The sequence below is a fragment of the Cyprinus carpio genome, chromosome A20 (assembly GCF_018340385.1).
Source record: "Cyprinus carpio isolate SPL01 chromosome A20, ASM1834038v1, whole genome shotgun sequence".
NCBI lineage: Eukaryota > Metazoa > Chordata > Actinopteri > Cypriniformes > Cyprinidae > Cyprinus > Cyprinus carpio.
In genome coordinates, this window is record NC_056591.1 from 2242097 (window position 1) to 2259917 (window position 17821).

General features: G+C 36.3%; 2 protein-coding genes across 2 annotated transcripts in view; one reads left to right on the top strand and one right to left on the bottom strand.

Annotated features, from left to right (window-relative positions):
* Positions 1-936, top strand: part of LOC109100363 (sorting nexin-14) — a 43514-nt gene extending 42578 nt beyond the window's left edge. Inside the window, 1 exon segment of the mRNA XM_042777347.1 lies at positions 3-936. Coding sequence (XP_042633281.1) covers positions 3-44 — 42 coding nt within the window. The 3' untranslated portion in view covers positions 45-936.
* Positions 262-16899, bottom strand: LOC109100426 (5'-nucleotidase, ecto (CD73)). Its single transcript, XM_042777346.1, has 9 exons — positions 16456-16899; positions 12851-13070; positions 8377-8565; positions 4975-5172; positions 3273-3427; positions 2221-2329; positions 1825-1974; positions 1535-1735; positions 262-1452 (listed from the first exon to the last, which is right to left on the bottom strand). The coding sequence occupies exons 1-9, from the start codon at positions 16774-16776 to the stop codon at positions 1292-1294; spliced, it is 1704 nt and encodes a 567-aa protein (XP_042633280.1). The 5' UTR covers positions 16777-16899; the 3' UTR covers positions 262-1291.
* Positions 16900-17821: the final 922 nt, after the last annotated feature.

Consider the following 17821-nt stretch of genomic DNA (forward strand, 5'->3'; position numbering starts at 1 on the left):
AGAATCAGAAGGCAGGTCTCTCCGTCTCTGCTAAATGGATGTAAATCATTATCGGACTTAACATCGACATTGTAAAGCATTTATTGCACTACTAAAATGCAATTATTTATTGACTTTAATGGGGTTTGTATGCCATGGTTATTCTTTGAATCATTGGAAGCCTGCCTTATTTTTACAGTCTCGTAGTAACAGCATTATAACAAAAGGTTTGGATTATGTGACATAATGTCATTATCAGTATAACATTCTTCAGACGTGATGTAAATAAACCATTTTATACTTTTGATGGTACCTGAAGATACTCAAAAAGAAACAAAGTACAGACAAGTAAAAAAAAAAAATCAAAAACAAAACTGAGACATTTCATATGTCACACAGTTAAGAGCCATGTGTGAAATAAAAATACTGAAATGTTTTGTAAATGTTCTGGCTTTGCGCACAGTAAATAAAATCTTAATATATCCAGCTTCTTTGTCCCTGGTTATGTATATCACAATAAATGATAAAAAAATAATCTATATAAAATAAATGCTTTATAAAAATATGAATAACTACCTTGGAAAAAAAGGGATGGTGATTTCTTGCCAGACAAACCACCATCTAAAATCATCACAAGTTGTGATGTTTAATGGATCATAATCAAGAAACATGACAAATTAAAGAAAAGAAAGAAAAACAACCTTAACCCTTTTTATAAGAATCTCAGGAAAAGATGTACAGGTCGTAATTGAGGGAAAATATGGAAATATATTTTGAGTAAAGTAAATGTAGTCTGTTTTAGGATATAAGATTTTTTGCTTTTTATGTGACAGTTCAACTAGCCAAATGATAAAGTCAGCATGAATTAAATCATACTACCATGTTGTATGACGTAAATCCTACTTTACACTTTAAATTTAATTCCACATTGCAGTCATGAGAATTTGGGGATTTGATTAGCTAATTTATAATAAAAAATAATACAAAATGGGCCTTAAAAATTGGCTTTTTTAAGCAAAGAAAAATATGATCTGGACATTTTTTTGTGAGATTCAGCATAGTATACCCTCTATGAGTGCTATAAACGTTAAGTGTAAAGAGGTATAGAAAATGCCTGTATAAAAGTTCCCTATAGAACATGACGAGTAACTTTCCTCGATCTGTACTACATCACAGTGCTAATGTCTTTAAGTTAGTTCTTTGCTTCTATGACAGTAACTGATCGTTGGGTCAGAGGTTTCTTTTTTCCCCTCTGACTGTACAATTAAACACAAATGGTTACATGCTTTTCTCACAAGTACAATAAAAACGACTAAACACACATGAGCCGGAGTACCCACACCAGCAGAATAGTGGACAAATATCCTCGATGTCCGATACAAGAGCTTGAAAACTGAATCCGTCCTTCCACAGCTGGATGAACTCTCTTTCTCTCTGTGATGTAGCTGGCAACAACTGCTATATCCAGGTTGCCTATGGAATATGGAACGTGATATCTTGTAATGCTAAGTGTATGATGAAATGTGCAGTTAAATGTGCATTTTTAATGACTTACCGCTGTCATGCTTGAGTTTCTGTTCTTTGATCATCGAGTATCCATCTCCTCCTTCCACTAGGTAAGAGGGCAGCACCACTTTATACACCTTCTTTGGGTTGAGCGGTTCATAACGGGGCACTCGACACTCAGTGCAGAGCACATTCACGCTTTTAACACGGTTTCCAGGTGGTTTTGATAAATCATACACCAGCTGAAACCCTGCAGAGGCATTATAACCGTCCATGGGATTCCAGTACTCATACTGAGGGGAAATATAGATTAGAGTATAATTCCCAAGATAAACGCACCTGCCACCTGTAGAAATTCCCCAGTTTTTTCTCCATATCTGTAAACTGAGTGCTCAAAGACCTCGCGCAGAGTAGAGCCTTTCATTTGGACCAGGTCAAATGTTCCTCCAAAGGGCAACACCGCGATCAGATCCTCCATCGTGATGGAGCCTCAATCCAAACATGCATCAGGACTCTTTCAGTAATATTTCTAATATGCACTGGAGTTTTGTTTAAGATTTTGAAACATAATATAAATAAATATATATACTGCTCAAAAAATTAAGGGAACACATAATTATCACAGTATAACACCAAGTCAGTTAAACTAAAGGGATATCGATCTGTCCAGTTAGGAAGCAAGCGTGAATCAGTTTCACCTGCTTTGGTGTAAATGAAAGCAGGACAGAGCCGTACCATTTCTGTTTCGCTCATCAATAGGTGATCGAATGCCTCCACCATTCAGAATGCAAGAGCTGACATGGTTCCACTGGATCTCATCAGCATATTTAATATTATTATGGACCTGAAATACAATGGAAAGGGACTATGGGTCTCAAGAGCAAGACTCAGTAAATCTACCATCTTAAAATAGCAATTTCCGTTTTCACTGGTTAAAATCTTTGCTCTTTGGATCATTTGTTACTATCAAGATTTGATTTCCTTCTGCGACTGCTGTTAGTTCATATCGGGTTTGAGGTTTTGCAGCTGAGCGATAATTGATTGATTGAACTTTTTCCTGGTACAAAGATTGTTTTTGAATGTGTGTTTGTTTGCACCTGGTATCAGCATCTTTCTTGTGAACCAATTACAAGTCAAGACAAAACAGATGTTAATACATGATGCAAACAAACATGCATTCAAAAACATACTACCATGTTGTATGATGTAAATCCTACTTTAGACTTGAAATTTATTTCCACATCGCAATCATGAGAGTTTGGGGTTATGTTTAGCTGAAGTATCATGAAATATTACAAATTAAGCTTAACCAAAAAAATTGGCTTTTTTAAGCAAAAAGGATTTTGAAGTGAAACATGATCTGGACATTTCTTAGTGAGATACTGAAGAACATGTGTGAAGTTTTGGCATGTTTGGCCTTTCCAATTATTTGATGTAATGGCCATTTTATTTTAAAGCTGCTTGTAACCAGCAATGGTTGATTGATGAGATCAGTGGATGTTCCTACAAATGTGATGTATTTACATGCCTCCAAATGTGCTTGGGTGATTACAGAACACTCTGGACTCAGTTTACACCTAGATTTCTCTCAGATCACACTACACTAATGATAAAACCAGGTGTAAACGGGGCCTAAGATTAACATCTGCCTTGTGACTGAATGCATTTGTAGCCATTAAGGTTAAAAAGTTTTGTACAATATTTATAGATCATGTTCTACAGAGTACATGTATTGGGGTGTTAGTCCCATCTAGAGGCAAACTAAAACCACAGACCTGTTCACTCACCATGGCATCGCAGATTAAATTTCCCAAATTACATTCTCGAAATCGACATTCCACAGAAGTTCCATTGAGATAGACTAGAGTCTGTCCCACAATCTGAGAAGAGTAATTGGCCAGATTCTTCCTCCAAGAGTCCACTTCAGCCTGAATGACTGGATCTAGACAAAGTCAGGTCACAGGTTGACAGACTGAAACTGGCATTTCAAAAGCGCAATTCCCAGCAGAAACACATCACATCTGATAGATAAAGTGTAGTACAGGGGTGTCCAGTCCTGCTCCTGGAGGGCCAACATCCTGGAAGTTTCCAGTACTCCTAAAAACCTTGATTCAGGAGTCTTTCATCTGGGTTGGAGCTAAACTCTCCAAGGCAGTGGCCCTTCAGGAGCATGACTGGCCCCCCTATATATTATAGTAGTATATTCATGTCCATTGAGTGCATCATTACAAACTTGAAGCAAATCTGAAAAAATCCAGGAAAAGACGAGAATTTGCTCACAGATTTAGTCGTAGGCTGTATTACACTTTTATTTGAGCAGAATTTCTCATTAGAGATCGCTAATCTCCCAGCTTTCAATGTTTGTCGGTGTTTTCAGTTCATCAGTAATGTAGACAGAGCACATGCGAATGGTTGCCAGGTTGGAAGATTAAATAAACCACTGGGCAAAAAATGTATTGATTTAAGATGAAGCTTAAATTTAGGGGTCATATGAGGTTACTAAAAAAGAAAATTATTTTCTTTTCAATGTGTTTATGCGGTTTAGGGTTCAAAAAACACATTATTTTCCACATAATGTACGTAGATAGAACTTAACCACTGATTTCTAGTTGTGTCCTCTTTTGGAAGACCAAACAAAGTAGTTTTGCTTTCCGATGAAACACACAGCGTCTCCACGACATGGCGGCGGCAGGAAACAGCAAGAATAAAAGTTATACCTTCTGTCTTTGCATGAACATTGTGACGTAGACGTGAGGGTGTGTTAGAACGAGACGTTTTAGGAGGGCGTGGTTGACTCTCTTTGGATTTGAGACTTTAGTCTTTGCAACTTTACAGATCTTCTTTATGCACCAAGAGCTCGTAACGCTCCAAAGAGAAAGGAAAAATTGAAATTGCATCATATGACCCCTTTAAGGATGAATAACCAGCAGGCAAATATCAGATGAATAAATTGAGAGTAGCAGAAATCGTGATCACAGTTAAAATAGGATTTATCATGCAGCCCTATCTGATCTGAAACAACACTGAACTGAGCTGAATAGTGACACTGTTGTCTTTTAGAGCTGCTTCACAGCTGAATCTGAATTGTGTCCATAGATGAGTTTCCATAATTGATTATGTTATTTTCCTTTGTTACTGTGAAGCTGCTATGACATGATCTGTACTGTATAAAGCACTATAGAAACAAAGGTGACTTGACTAACAGTCATTGATTAAGTATAAAATTATCTATCTGAAGTGTACATGTCGACCAACTCAATTACAACCTTGGCAAAGGTTGCTGCTCAACTCCCTTGTAACAGTTTTCATTTTCATGATAACAAAGTTCTTAGCTCAGAATTTGACCACTGAACACACGGTCATGGCAGAACAAAGTTCAATGTCTGTTTCCCTACTGCGAAGATGGGAAGCCTGTTGTCCTATCAGCTTTATTGACTTGCTATGTGCTTGAAATTCTCTAATTTGTTTCCAGGTTTAGAGTTTTCTTACCTGGTGCTGTCGAGCTATCCAGAAGAATTGGATTGCCTGAAGACTTCACTACATTGCCTTTTGAATCAAAAGTCACTTTTAGGAATCCCAGATACTTTCCAAAGGCATAGGCCTGGACCACAGGAACCTGGCGCCCATCATCTGATTGGACCATGAATGGATATGGTCCTGCGGGAACTTCTGTGGATGGTTGAGTTCCTACAGAAATCAACACACCGGAGAGGAAATATTTCAATTAAGAACAGTTGTTTTAGTAGTTATTAATACAGTGTGCTGTTGATAGACATTCCTTTTACTAATACTGCAATAATCCAGAGAGGTTTTGTAAGCAGTCCAGCAACACACAGAGATCTGAGCTCACCAACATCGAGCTAGACTGACGTTACATGAAGAAACAGAAGCAAATGAGGCAGCCTACAAGATACATAGAGTTGTGGAAACTTCTCCAAGATGCTTGGAACAACCAAACTACAAACTACGGTGACTTTTTTTGGCAAAGTGAGGATGTTTTCAAAAATAATTGTATATAAACCATTTATTGTAGATTTTGTGTATAACAGTGATGTTACAGATTTAAGTAATGTTTATTAACAACATACTTCCTAAAGGGTAAGGGTTTGGTTTACGGATAGTTGCATGTAATTATGCATAATTTACTGTTATAACTATAGTAAGTACAGGTAATATTTGTAACAAAAACTTTTGGACAGTTCTGTATTCAAATAATAATCAGCATTAGTTGTGTCTAAAAATGCTTACTAATATTCTTCTTATAAAGTCCACCCATATTTTCAAACATGGTTTATAGACTGAATTGTGGATTTGTTGAAATCATGCATTACCCCATGAAAAAGGAGTAGAGTATTCTTACACAAAGTCTCCACCTCCAAGTCTATTACATTCAGCTGTGTAGATATGGCTTGGGTCTCTCCTTTAATGTAAGTCTATGCATCATGACATGATCAATGCCCAGAGGACAAAAGTGAACACCCATGTTTAGTAACTGGGGTTAATGGTTTAAGTCTGCAGCAGAGGTGAGTAACGTGCTAATGAGCAGTACTCGACAGCCTGACCAGAGTTTCTGGAGAAAAAAAGAGAGAAAAAAACCCCTCTCACATCAGCGCTGTACTTGTTAGTTGTTTGGATCAAAATAAAACATAAAATAACGTTTCATCTTTAGTCCATCACGCCCATTATGGTAACATGGCTCATGTCTTTTATTGAAACGTAGATTAATCAAAGTTAATGAGAGTGGAAATAGAGGTGTATGGGCGTTACTTTGTTTGTGGTGGGAACAGAACAGTCCTTGGGTAAATTCAACTGTGCATACACCACTTTAAAGGGTTCATATGATGCGATTTCAAGATTTCAAAGTTATGAGTCAACCACGCCCTCCTAAAATGCCTCTTTTAAACACACCCCCACATGTCTACGTCACAATGTGGGAAGATTTGCATAACGCCGCCCAAATGTTAACGCAAAGAAAGAAGGCATAATTTTATTGTTGCTTCCGCCGCCATAGTGTGAAGAAGCTTTGTGTTTCGTGGTGAAAGCGAAAATACTTTGTTTGGTCTTCCAAAAGAGGACACAACTAGAAATCAGTGGTTAAGTTGTATTTACAACACTGTTCCAGAACAGTTCTATCCAAATATTCAGATGTGTGCAGCGCATTCTATGGAGGACTGTTTCCTGATCCTGATCACTTATGATTCAAACGCGAGTTTTGAGCAGTGTAGAGTAGCGCTTGTTGTTTGTCATTTCTCCGATCACAAATGCACACATGGTTTTATGTTTACGCAGTGCAATATGCAACGCAATGCAACGCATAAAAACACAGTATAAGTCATTATAATCCGTAATTTTATAATGATAATCCGTCCCCACTGGATACAACAAATGTCTCGTTTGTAATGGGTTTTATTGGTTTTGTCTCATCCTGCTGGGACACTCATCACAGTATGTTAAGGGGCGTAACATTTCCGTCACACGTTTGAGGCATTCAGCCAATCACAGCGCACTGGATAGCTGGCCAATCAGCCACACATTGTATTACACCAAATACACAAAATAATGTTCTTTTTAGCAGCCTCATATGACCCCTTTAATGTATTTTTGTGGAGATCCATGAGACCACAGCCCTAATTAAGACAGTGGAAATGAAAAGTTCTTGTTCTTATCATGAGTGTCACTTTGTTTTGAAAAGTATTGAGAATGGACACATCTTTAATAAATACAATTATTCACAAATTATCCTCTTATTTGTGGACCTCTGTTCTTTACCTTATCTTACACATTATTGTGCTTTTTTTGTTGTTGAGTGAAAATACTAAGTTTGTTTATTGAATGAAACAATATTTTCTTATTTTATGCAGCTCTACAGTTAACTACACAACAAAAAAGCACAATTCAGTTGCAAATTCACATCAGTAGGTAATTTTAATATCTGCAGTGCTGGAGGCTGTGCTTGTCGTGTTGGTTGCCCCCTTAAAGGTGCATGACATGCTTTTTATTATTTCTTGAGGTTCACTTATAACAATTTATGTCCCACCTCTTCTGAGAGAAACTCTCTGTCAGTTTTGATGCTTTGTTCTTTTAACACTTTTGAGTAAGGCCTTGCTGTTATGTTTCTCTGTCACTTCACTGCTGGTAGAGCTGTGGAGCTAACAGGATAAAGTATGCATTGATGTTCTTTTGTAGAGATAGTCAGATCGAAATGTAGCATCACTGTGTGGAAGCAGAAACCTAAAAACACTTTGGCAGCTTGGTTTCTGAGGAGAAATTAGCAGTCTAAAATTCAACACAATTTCTGACCTATTAACTGCCAATGACAGAAGACTGAATAAAATTTGATTCCTCTTGTGAATTTGTGTCATGTGGTGTAAACACCATTTCTTTCCTCAAGTATGTAGTTGTTGAGTGTCACCATCCTAGTGTGTGTGTTAGATGTGGACTAGTTCTGTGACCTACATAACAACAGCTGCCAGTTATCACTGAATGACTTTCAATTGTCTGTACAGTTTATGTCAAGTCTTCAGAAAACCTTTGATTATATGAATTCAGAAGGTTGGAAAGTAGAACATGAGTCAACTGGATCACTTTTATGCTGCATACTTGTCATTTTTCCTCATTGTGAAAAAAAGAGCACACTGGACATCTTGCTAAATACTGCTGTGCTCCAGGGCTGCCAACCTCTGAGATCAATGTGGAGTGAGAATTTCTATGGTGGGATGGGTGGGGGTTTGGTTGAGGATATATGGGGGGAAAAAAAATAGTTGCGTAAATTATGAAAAATAATTTTTAGGAATAGAAACAGTAAGGAATTTGATTAAATCATCATCTAATTGTAAACTGACAAACTAATAATAATACATTTAACCCCACAGGCAGTTGTATGATACATACCTGTGTACAAGAATGTATTACTGTGCCCTCCAATCACAACATCCACTCCTCGAACTTTCTTTGCAATCCTTTGGTCCACTGTGAACCCAGAATGTCCAAGAGCGATGATCTTATTAACACCCAAAGTAGCGAGTTTGTCCACTTGATCCTGTAAAGCAGTAACCTCATCCTGAAACTGGAGATTGGGGCCTGTAAAACCAAATAAATATGGAAAAACACCATCAAATTACTCATAGGTGAAACTAAATCTGTATATCTGATGCTAATCTGTTTAAATGTGCCACCAGGCATGTCAATCACTCTCAGTTAATTGATTCTAGGATCTATGTAAGCTCAGTTGATATGGGCCAGATTAGTGGAAGTTTAATATCAGGAGCACTAAACATGGAGTCAAGAGGAAGAAACTGTAGCTTTCATTGTTGGTGTGACAAAACTTTGGATGCAAAAGAAAAGAATATCAAATAACAGTTTTTTAATTCAAGAACAAAGAACAACATGTCCATTCTGTTCTGCAAAAACAAGATTTTGTATGTTTGTATGTCAGTGTATTTCTTCGGGAAATAGGCAGCGTAGCATCCTAGAGGAGCCTGTGACGTGTATGCTCCTGAAAAATTCAGGTTGTGACAACTGCATTTAGAGAAAATATGTATAATGTATAGAAACTGAATAACGGTTGTTAATGTAGTGAATACACTTTCTTTTTCTTCTTTTCTTTCTTTTGGAAATCCATTCAAACTGTCTTTAGCTCAAATGGTGACCCATACTCAGAATTAGTGCTCTGCATTTAACCCAAGGTGCGCACACACAGAGCAGTGAACACACACACAACACCGTGAACACACACCCGGAGCAGTGGGCAGCCATTTATGCGGCGGCGCCCGGGGAGCAGTTGGGGGTTCGATGGCTTGCTCAAGGGCACCTAAGTCATGGTATTGAAGGTGGAGAGAGAACTGTACATGCACTCCCCCCACCCACAATTCCTGCCGGCCCGAGACCTCGAACTCACAACCCTTCGATTGGGAGTCCGACTCTCTAACCATTAGGCCACGACTCCCCCACAAAGAGCTTTAGAGCTCTAGAGGAACTTTAGAGCTCCTTGAGTAGCTATAACTAATCAAATGGTTTATATTTGTGAATACACATTGCAAAAATGCTACAGTGTGTATATATGTTCCACAAATACACGTACAAATGCAAATAGACGTGCATATATAGAGATCCTAGCGTATGTGTGTATTTACGTGATGCACTGTAAGCTATCATAACCATGTGGTGTTTGTTCCTTTTGTCACATGCAATAGTGAACTGCAGCATGCATTTGTGAGAAGCTTTGATGCTTTGAACTCGATGAAAGTGAAATAAAACTGACTGGATCAGAAGCCATTGTCGTGTTGCCGCTCCTCTGTTGTTTTTCACCCCTCCACTAAACCTCAAGTTTACCACACCTAGCTGTTCTCACTTCTTTCAAAAACTGTGGTGAGATCTATACTGTGTGGAAATAGGGGGTTTCAGAACCATTTCAGTCTAAACTTGAACTTTATTGACAACATCGCTGCCCTTTTTAGAACTGCTTACAGCTGAGCTGAACTCGCTTCAAAACTTGATGAAATTCACACCGTTATTGATTTGAACTGAATCAGCACTAATCTAACTTGATCTGAACAATGACATTGTTTCCCTTCTCAACCTTGGAAGTCATCAGGGCTTTTAAACTGGCCTAGTCAGATGTTCTAGTCAGTTGACTACAATTGCCATCTGTGCCAAATGACTGTCGTAACTCAAGAAGAGACTTGTCTGTGCATTCCTTCAGACTTCCATCTTTAACTTTACAAAGGACAAACTGTTGCCACATCAAAAAAAAAAAAAAAAAAAAAAAAAAAATTCACACACTTAAAGCCCCGCTATACTCATGTTAAATTTCTTAGTAGCCTAGTGGCACGGTGGGGGGGTGGGGGGGGGCTAGTAGCACTGCCCCTTTGCCCTCATTGGCTGAGGTTCCCCACTCACCAGTCCCCCCATCACCCCATCTCAAAGCTGTCTGTTACTACGTTAATCTGCTCTGTTTTTTCCTGCCGCTCCGCAGCATCACCCACAATCTGAGTGCTGCTCTCTGGAGAGTGGAGACCACAGTCCCCGAAGGTCGTTGCATTACCAGGTAGATGCATTATGATCCACAGCAGTCAGTGTTTGATCAGCTGAATTAGTAATTAGTTGGTAGTTTGTTTGTTTTTGTTGGTAATGACTCGGCCTTCTAAAAGTGTGGTACAAAATATCCATGTTCTTAGAATTAGAATGTCCAATCAAATTATTGTACCTGATCAGATCTAATATAGATAACACTAAATTTGCTGTTGTTGGCACCCTTTGTAGACAAAAAAAATATATAAAAAATACAAAAAAAATGCCTTCACAAAAAAGAAGACAGAGAGAGAAAGAGTGAAGGGAGGCTGCTAAAGACAGTTCATATTTAGCAGTTTGTCACACTTTAATTCTTGTAATTAAGTATATATCCCATTATAATCACTTGTCTTGATACTAGTAATCTATAACACATCATTTTTTTATTAAAACCATTTTAATAGTAGGCCTATAAATAGTTAAAAATATAGTATAAATGCTCTAAATTAGTTGTTTATTAGTATATAATGTAGATTTATGCTGTAAAATATTAAATGAAATGTCTAGTACTTATAGGGGAGAGTGGGGTAAGAACAGACAATTTTTACTATTGTGGTCCTCGAGATAAGGGAAAATGACAGAAGTACAATGAAAGTATCTATCCTATCCAAATGAATGTATTCGTATCATTTTAAATTATTAGAATGTATCTACGACAAAGGGTTCTAAAAATATGGCTTCTTATAAAAAAGTGTTCTCATGGCTCAGTTTGCCCAGGGTTTGGGGTAAGTTGATCCGAGTCGAGTCAGTGGGTAAGATGCACCATCTGGGTATAAGATGACCATCTGACTGGATCTGATTCAAACCCATGTGAAATAAATAATAATTAAAAAATAATAATAATTTCCTTTTACAGACAGTCATATTTCTTTTCTTAAAGTTAGCTTTAACAACATAAAACCAACCAAATGAAGTTTAAATATTTAATTGCTTGCATTTCTGAAACAATATGTTGAACACGAAAGTTGTAGCCTTCATAAAAACTGACTAAACAGAGAGTTTGTTGGCCAGTAGTGACTACAGGTGGAAAGTATTATTTTTATTTGTTTTCATAGCAATATCTGGTAACACTGCCAGAACTTAAACTGATAGTAATCAAAAGCCCACAGACAATTTATTGCTGACAGAAGACCACATACGGTTAGGCAAACGCAAAAAACCCCCACATGATATTATCTATCAGAAACGCAATCAATGCTATCAAAACAGTAGCATATAACACTAGTGCAGAGATCTGTAGAACAAGTATGTTACGTCTATACTGTTTCATATTGTTGTTAAATTTTCACAAAGTCGTGAAATTTAATTTTTTATTTGATATTTAATGTCGTGCCAGCAAAGTTATTGTTATTAATGAAAACTATAACAGTAGTAGGCCTATGTATTGCTGAATGAATAATAAACAACTGATAAAATTATATACCCCTAACCTAAAGTAATGGTGCAATGTGATATCATTTAACAATGCTCATGGATTTCATGCGGGCCAGATATGGGCCGGGATCTGGGCCGAAACTGCTTGCTGTCTGGGTTGTGCACCTTTTTTTGGTTTGGGCCACTGCCCCTTAAAATGTCTGTGCATGGCCCTGGTGATGTGGATGTTTGCACAAACTATGCAATCAGCTTTAGGGGCCGTTCACATATCGCGTCTTTTGAGCGCTCAAATTCGTTATGTCAAATGTAGATGCGCGGCAGGCGCACTCATAATGGAAGCGGTCATGTGACAAGAACCAACCAATCAGCTTCATCCTTTCCCATTACAACACTGAAAGCTCAGCCAAGATGAAGGAACAGTCGATCAAAGATGAATAAATAAATAAAAATAAATTTAGCTGCATAAATTCATTTAGCAGCAGAGCTACTGCAAGTGATTTTTAGTGCTGCAAATACTGTACATTTATCCTTTGCTGAAACTTCCGCGTCTTCATTGAGAGCACAGGTCATGGATAATAAGCAACAGCAGACGCCTCGGAGCGCAAACGCCTTAACGGTTTGGGGGGAAAAAAGCAGAAAGCGGTGCGACTAACGTTTTCCATATACGTTTTTAGGCCTGACATGTGAAAAGTGTTCAATTTGAAAAAAGCTAGCCTACTTTAACAAGAAGAGACAACTATATAAGCCACTTAAAATTAAACATTTCAACTACAATATATACTTTATAGCAAACAGTCTACATGCTGGTTTTTGAAAACATGCCTTTCTCCTTCTTAAAGCATGGGAAAATTAAGAAGAGTGTGATCTGTAACATTTTGTGTAAGCCTAACCTGGCTATAATGAGTGTAATAGAGTATCTTACCTGGTTGAGACAAAGCAGGGGTCTCCACAGACGTGTAGCCAACAACACCTACTTTCTCTGAGTTAACAGTGAAGACCTTATGTGGGGAATAGTAGATGCTGAACTGAGGAGCAATCGTTTGATCAGCTTTAATATTTGCACTAAGAACAGTGCAGTTCACTGCCTGAAGGAAAGGTTTGAGGCCGTCCACTCCGTTGTCAAATTCATGATTTCCTAAGGCCTAAAGAATTACACAGACAAACTATGTTTTATACAGTAAAAAATGGCTAGAATTTCTGAATTTCTGTATTGTAAAATGCAAACTGATAACAGTGCTCATGATCCATGGCTTCCAGTCTAATGAGCTTCAAAAGGTGTTGTTTAAAGGGTCTATAATATAAACACTCTTTTTAACAGGCCATATTTAACTTGAAAAGAATATTTTAGTATAATATATATATATATATATATTATATATATATATATATATATATATATATATATATATATTACTTATTATTAACATTTTACTTGAAAATAATATTGAGAAGCTGATTTTTTCTTCACATAAATCAAAATTTACATATCCGATAAAACAAAAAAAAATGAAATTGCATTTTAATTATTTAGATTTTGTGTTTGTGTTTTTAAAAACATGGCTAGTTTAACTATAGATTTCCAAAATAATATTGTACAGAAGAACTGTTCTTGAATTCTGTATAATTTGTAAAATCATGCTACTTTAATAAGAATTTAGACTTGCAGTAACACTTTCTATGAAGTCCATTTTTATAACACATCATAAGGGTATTCTTAAGGCATTATAATTAATGCATAATGCATATATATATACTGTATATATGTTGTTTCATCTCATAAATAATCATAACAAAAATTATAATACATTATAAAACTTATTTGTGGTTATAACTTTTATGAGTATGATTATTTATAACACAGAATAAACACCACGTTAAATCCACTTAATTTATAATGGATTATAAGTCTCATATCTTGACATTATTTATTTAAGACATGTACAGTATCTTACTGATATTACAATAAATATAATTAAAATCAAATGTGCCATATTACACATTCATCCGATCAGATATCTGATCTTATGGCTGTTTGAGAAAAAATATTTTTATTTTTGTTGTTGTCATTGTTGTTGTTATTATTTATAAGTGGTCTTTCTCTGCTTTAAGTAAAGTAATGAGTTAACAATGGCAAGATATGAGACATATAATAAATTATAACTATGGGAAATATAATCCATTGTAAGTTAAGTGGATGCATTGTAGTGTGTTATAAATCATCATAATCTTAAAAGATATAACCACAAATAAATACAGACTATAATCCATTAAAACTGCTGTTATGATTACTCATGAGATGATACAACATTTTTTTTTTCATAGGTTTTTCATATTTCAATTTTTTTTTTTATAATACATCATGCATTCATTATAATACCTTAATAACACTCTTATAATGCATTATAAATATGGGCTTCATAGAAAGTGTTACTAAACTTGTTTATAGTGTAACAATTAAAAAGGGGCATAAATGCATTTAAATATAAACAACACACACGCACACACACACACATATTCTATCATTATATTCTATCACCAAAAAGTTTGCTATTTTTGGTGTTTTTTAAGCCACATTAAATGGACAACAGAAGAATTCAGACAACCATTTCTAAATTTTCTTTGACAGTGCGTGATAATGTACCATTCAGGAATCTACATTTGGGAGACAGCTATTCTGTTTATGTTCCACAAGTCTGAGTCCCACTACACCTGAACAGGTTCTCTGTCCACTGTAATGAAGACTCCAGTGGCTCATGGGAACCTGTCCAGTATGGTCTGTCCACTCATGCTCTACATTAAGTCAATGTTAAAATGAGGAATACATCCCTTTGGCGCCAAGAATGGTGGAAAACTCTTAGTACTAATATCACAACAGATCATCAAAAGTGCACTTTTTTTCAAACATTTCAGCATATTTTCACTTGTCTTAGTAAAACACACACAATCACAAAGTATCCTTTTCACTACACAAAATAAGAGTTTCATCTATATAAATGTTTCATTCACAGTAACTGCCTTTCATAAAGCTCTTACTATCAAACTTTCAATTTGCATTTCTTCTCATTCAGTTTAACACATTTGTCCATCAATTAATCTAACTCATCTTAATGCTTAATCAGTGAATCATTTGGTGCATCCATAGATATATGTACTGTAGATATAGTTTCTAAAGAACTAATTGCAATTCCAATTGCTCCCTGGGCGCTGGAAAAAATAGCTGCCCACTGCTCCGGGTGTGTGTTCACGGTGTGTGTGTGTGTGTGTGTGTGTGTTCCCTACTCACTGCTGTGTGAGTGCACTTGGATGGGTTAAATGTAGAGCATAAATGTAGAGCACCAATTCCGAGTATGGGTTACCATGCGCGGCAAATGTCACGACTTTCACTTTCAATTTACGGATTATCAAATGTAATTAATTATTTTTACAGTATAAGGGATTTATCTTAAATGATAAGCACTATTTTGTAAAAGAGAGAGAGAGAGAGAGAGAGAGTGTGTGTGTGTGTGTGTGTGTGTGTGTGTGTGTAAATGTAATTAATTATTTTTACAGTAATCAAATACAACATTTTACATTACATTATACCCAGTGCTACTGTATGTAGAGGCATTACCATGGTAAAGTCTGCACATTACTATAACTCACCCTTCTTCATCTGAAAAGTTCAGCTACAGTAAAGACTCTGTCATATGGCACAGTGAGGACATTTACTGTATTGACAGTAAACTCTATTCTAGCACAAAATGGCCATGTCATATCTTCATCACAACTTTTGATGACACACTGGAGAAATACTTTTACAAACATTATGGATTTTATGTAAGTTATCCAAGTTAGGTGATGTAAGTGTATTTTCTAACATGACAATTATCGCCAGTATTACTGTAATTATTTCAGAAAAAAAAAGATGATTTGAAACGTATTTTGCATTGTTTGCTCTTGAATGAATTGATTGTCAAACGTACTACACTGAAAGAAGATCACAGTGTTGTGTTTCAGTGATGAAATCAAATGTTCATCATTATATTACAATAATCTTATGTTTTGAAACAATGATTGTGTGGATGAAAATATGTTGTAATTGTAATGAAAGCATGAGATCAGTTTTAAATGAATGACTAGTGGTGTTACAAGTGTGATCAGTTTGGATTTTTGTACTAAGAGTTTACACACCTTACTTGTAAAAATAGCACCAAAGCGAGAAAGAAAAAAAAATGAGCCATCGGAAATCTTTTTACCCCACTTCTCAGAAACACGACTGATTTGTATGAAATTATGTGCTGACATCGGGCTGCTCTGAGAACTTTTTCATCAGTTGCTCTGTAAATACACAGGTCTGTTTCTATAATGGCCCGTTCACACACAGAACGCGCTCGGTTGAATTGAAATGTTTTAACTTGTTTTGAAAGCGTCAAGAGTTCTCTTCCATTCTCAAATTTTTTTAACAGCCCCTAAGAAATCCAAAGCTGTTCGATGCAAATCAGTTCTTACAATGATCCCGATCTTCCATCACCCGGTAATTATTCTTACCATCGCATCGTATCCGAGTCTATTCATGAAATGCGCCGCTTCTTTGCCTTTGTAGAAGTTAAACCAGACGGTCCCCTGAAACTGATCGCCCGCGTCCAGCAGGAGCACATTTTTCTCCTTGCTACGAACTTCTCTGATTTTCGTAAATCTCCGCGCGACTCCAGCGAAGCAAGGCGGTTTGCTGCATGTGCCCGAGTCCCTGCTGGTCTCCTCCACCCGCGCGTGAACATCATTAGTGTGGAGTAAAGTCAGCTCAAACTCTGCTCTGCACACATGACAGTGAAGCCAGATGAACAATAAGAAATGAATCCCCATCCTCATCTTCTCAGCCCTCTCTGAACTGACAGTCCCATCAGAGGAGTTCAGGGCTTCAGTCTGGAGGCGGGGTTAGTGAGCAGCACCAAACGAACAAAAAGGAGGCCTATTTGTAGTGTACAAAAGGGCTGAAGGCACACTATAAGAAGAAACCAGGGGCGTAGCAACTCAACCCCAGGCCCACATGCAAAAGAATGTTATGGTTTATTGGATTTATGGGTTTGGTCACGTGACGAGGCACTATCCAAAAGCGCAACTTTTGTTAATAAGTTTCATTTCTTCGTCTTATATAACGCATTTATACAAGTTTGTCTCTATTGTTGCTCTGTTTTCATATATATATATATATATATATATATATATATATATATATATATAAATATATATAAATAAAACCACATATATTGAACCACAAACTAAGCATTTGTTTTAAAAAAGGTAAAATACCTTATTTATTTGGGTTAGCCTTCAACGCAAGTAGGTTATATCCGTCTTATTTATTGTGTTAATAAAAGTTAGACTTAGGCTATTAACAGGCTAATGAACCACAAACTTTGTTCGTTTTACACTTAAAGAAAGTGGAAATCCAAAGACCATTTATTTGTGTTACAATGCGGGTAAAAAATATTTTCCTTATTCATATTGTTAATAAAAGTCCAAAGTTTAATATAAGTAAATTTTGTCATTGTAGCCTACTGTTTTATTTTATAGCCTTTATTAATATTAATAATAATAATAATAAAAATAATGAGCCACAAACTAAGCATTCGTTTGAAGTAAGGGGAAAATCCAAAAACCTTTTATTTGTTTGTTACAACAGCAATGTCTTATTCGTTCTGTTAATAAAAGTTTTATGTTTAATATAAGCTACTTTGTCATTGTAGTATTGCTGACATTGTGTGTGGGATTTATTATTTTTTATTTAATTTAATTTATTTTTTTTTGTTCATCAAGAGTAATACTGAATCAACATTTAGCATTTATTTTGTTCCAAGAATAAGAATAAGAATCTCACTAGCGATGTAATAACAGCGCTGTTTAGAGACGCTGC

Bases quoted from the DNA above. Each gene is read 5' to 3' on its own strand.
- LOC109100426 (XM_042777346.1), bottom strand. From the start codon at position 16,776: ATGAGGATGGGGATTCATTTCTTATTGTTCATCTGGCTTCACTGTCAT. The intron at 13,071-16,455 runs GTAAGAATAATT...GTAATTCTTTAG, and splicing joins GACTCGGATACGATGCGATG to GCCTTAGGAAATCATGAATT. The intron at 3,428-4,974 runs GTAAGAAAACTC...GACTTTGTCTAG, and splicing joins GGATAGCTCGACAGCACCAG to ATCCAGTCATTCAGGCTGAA.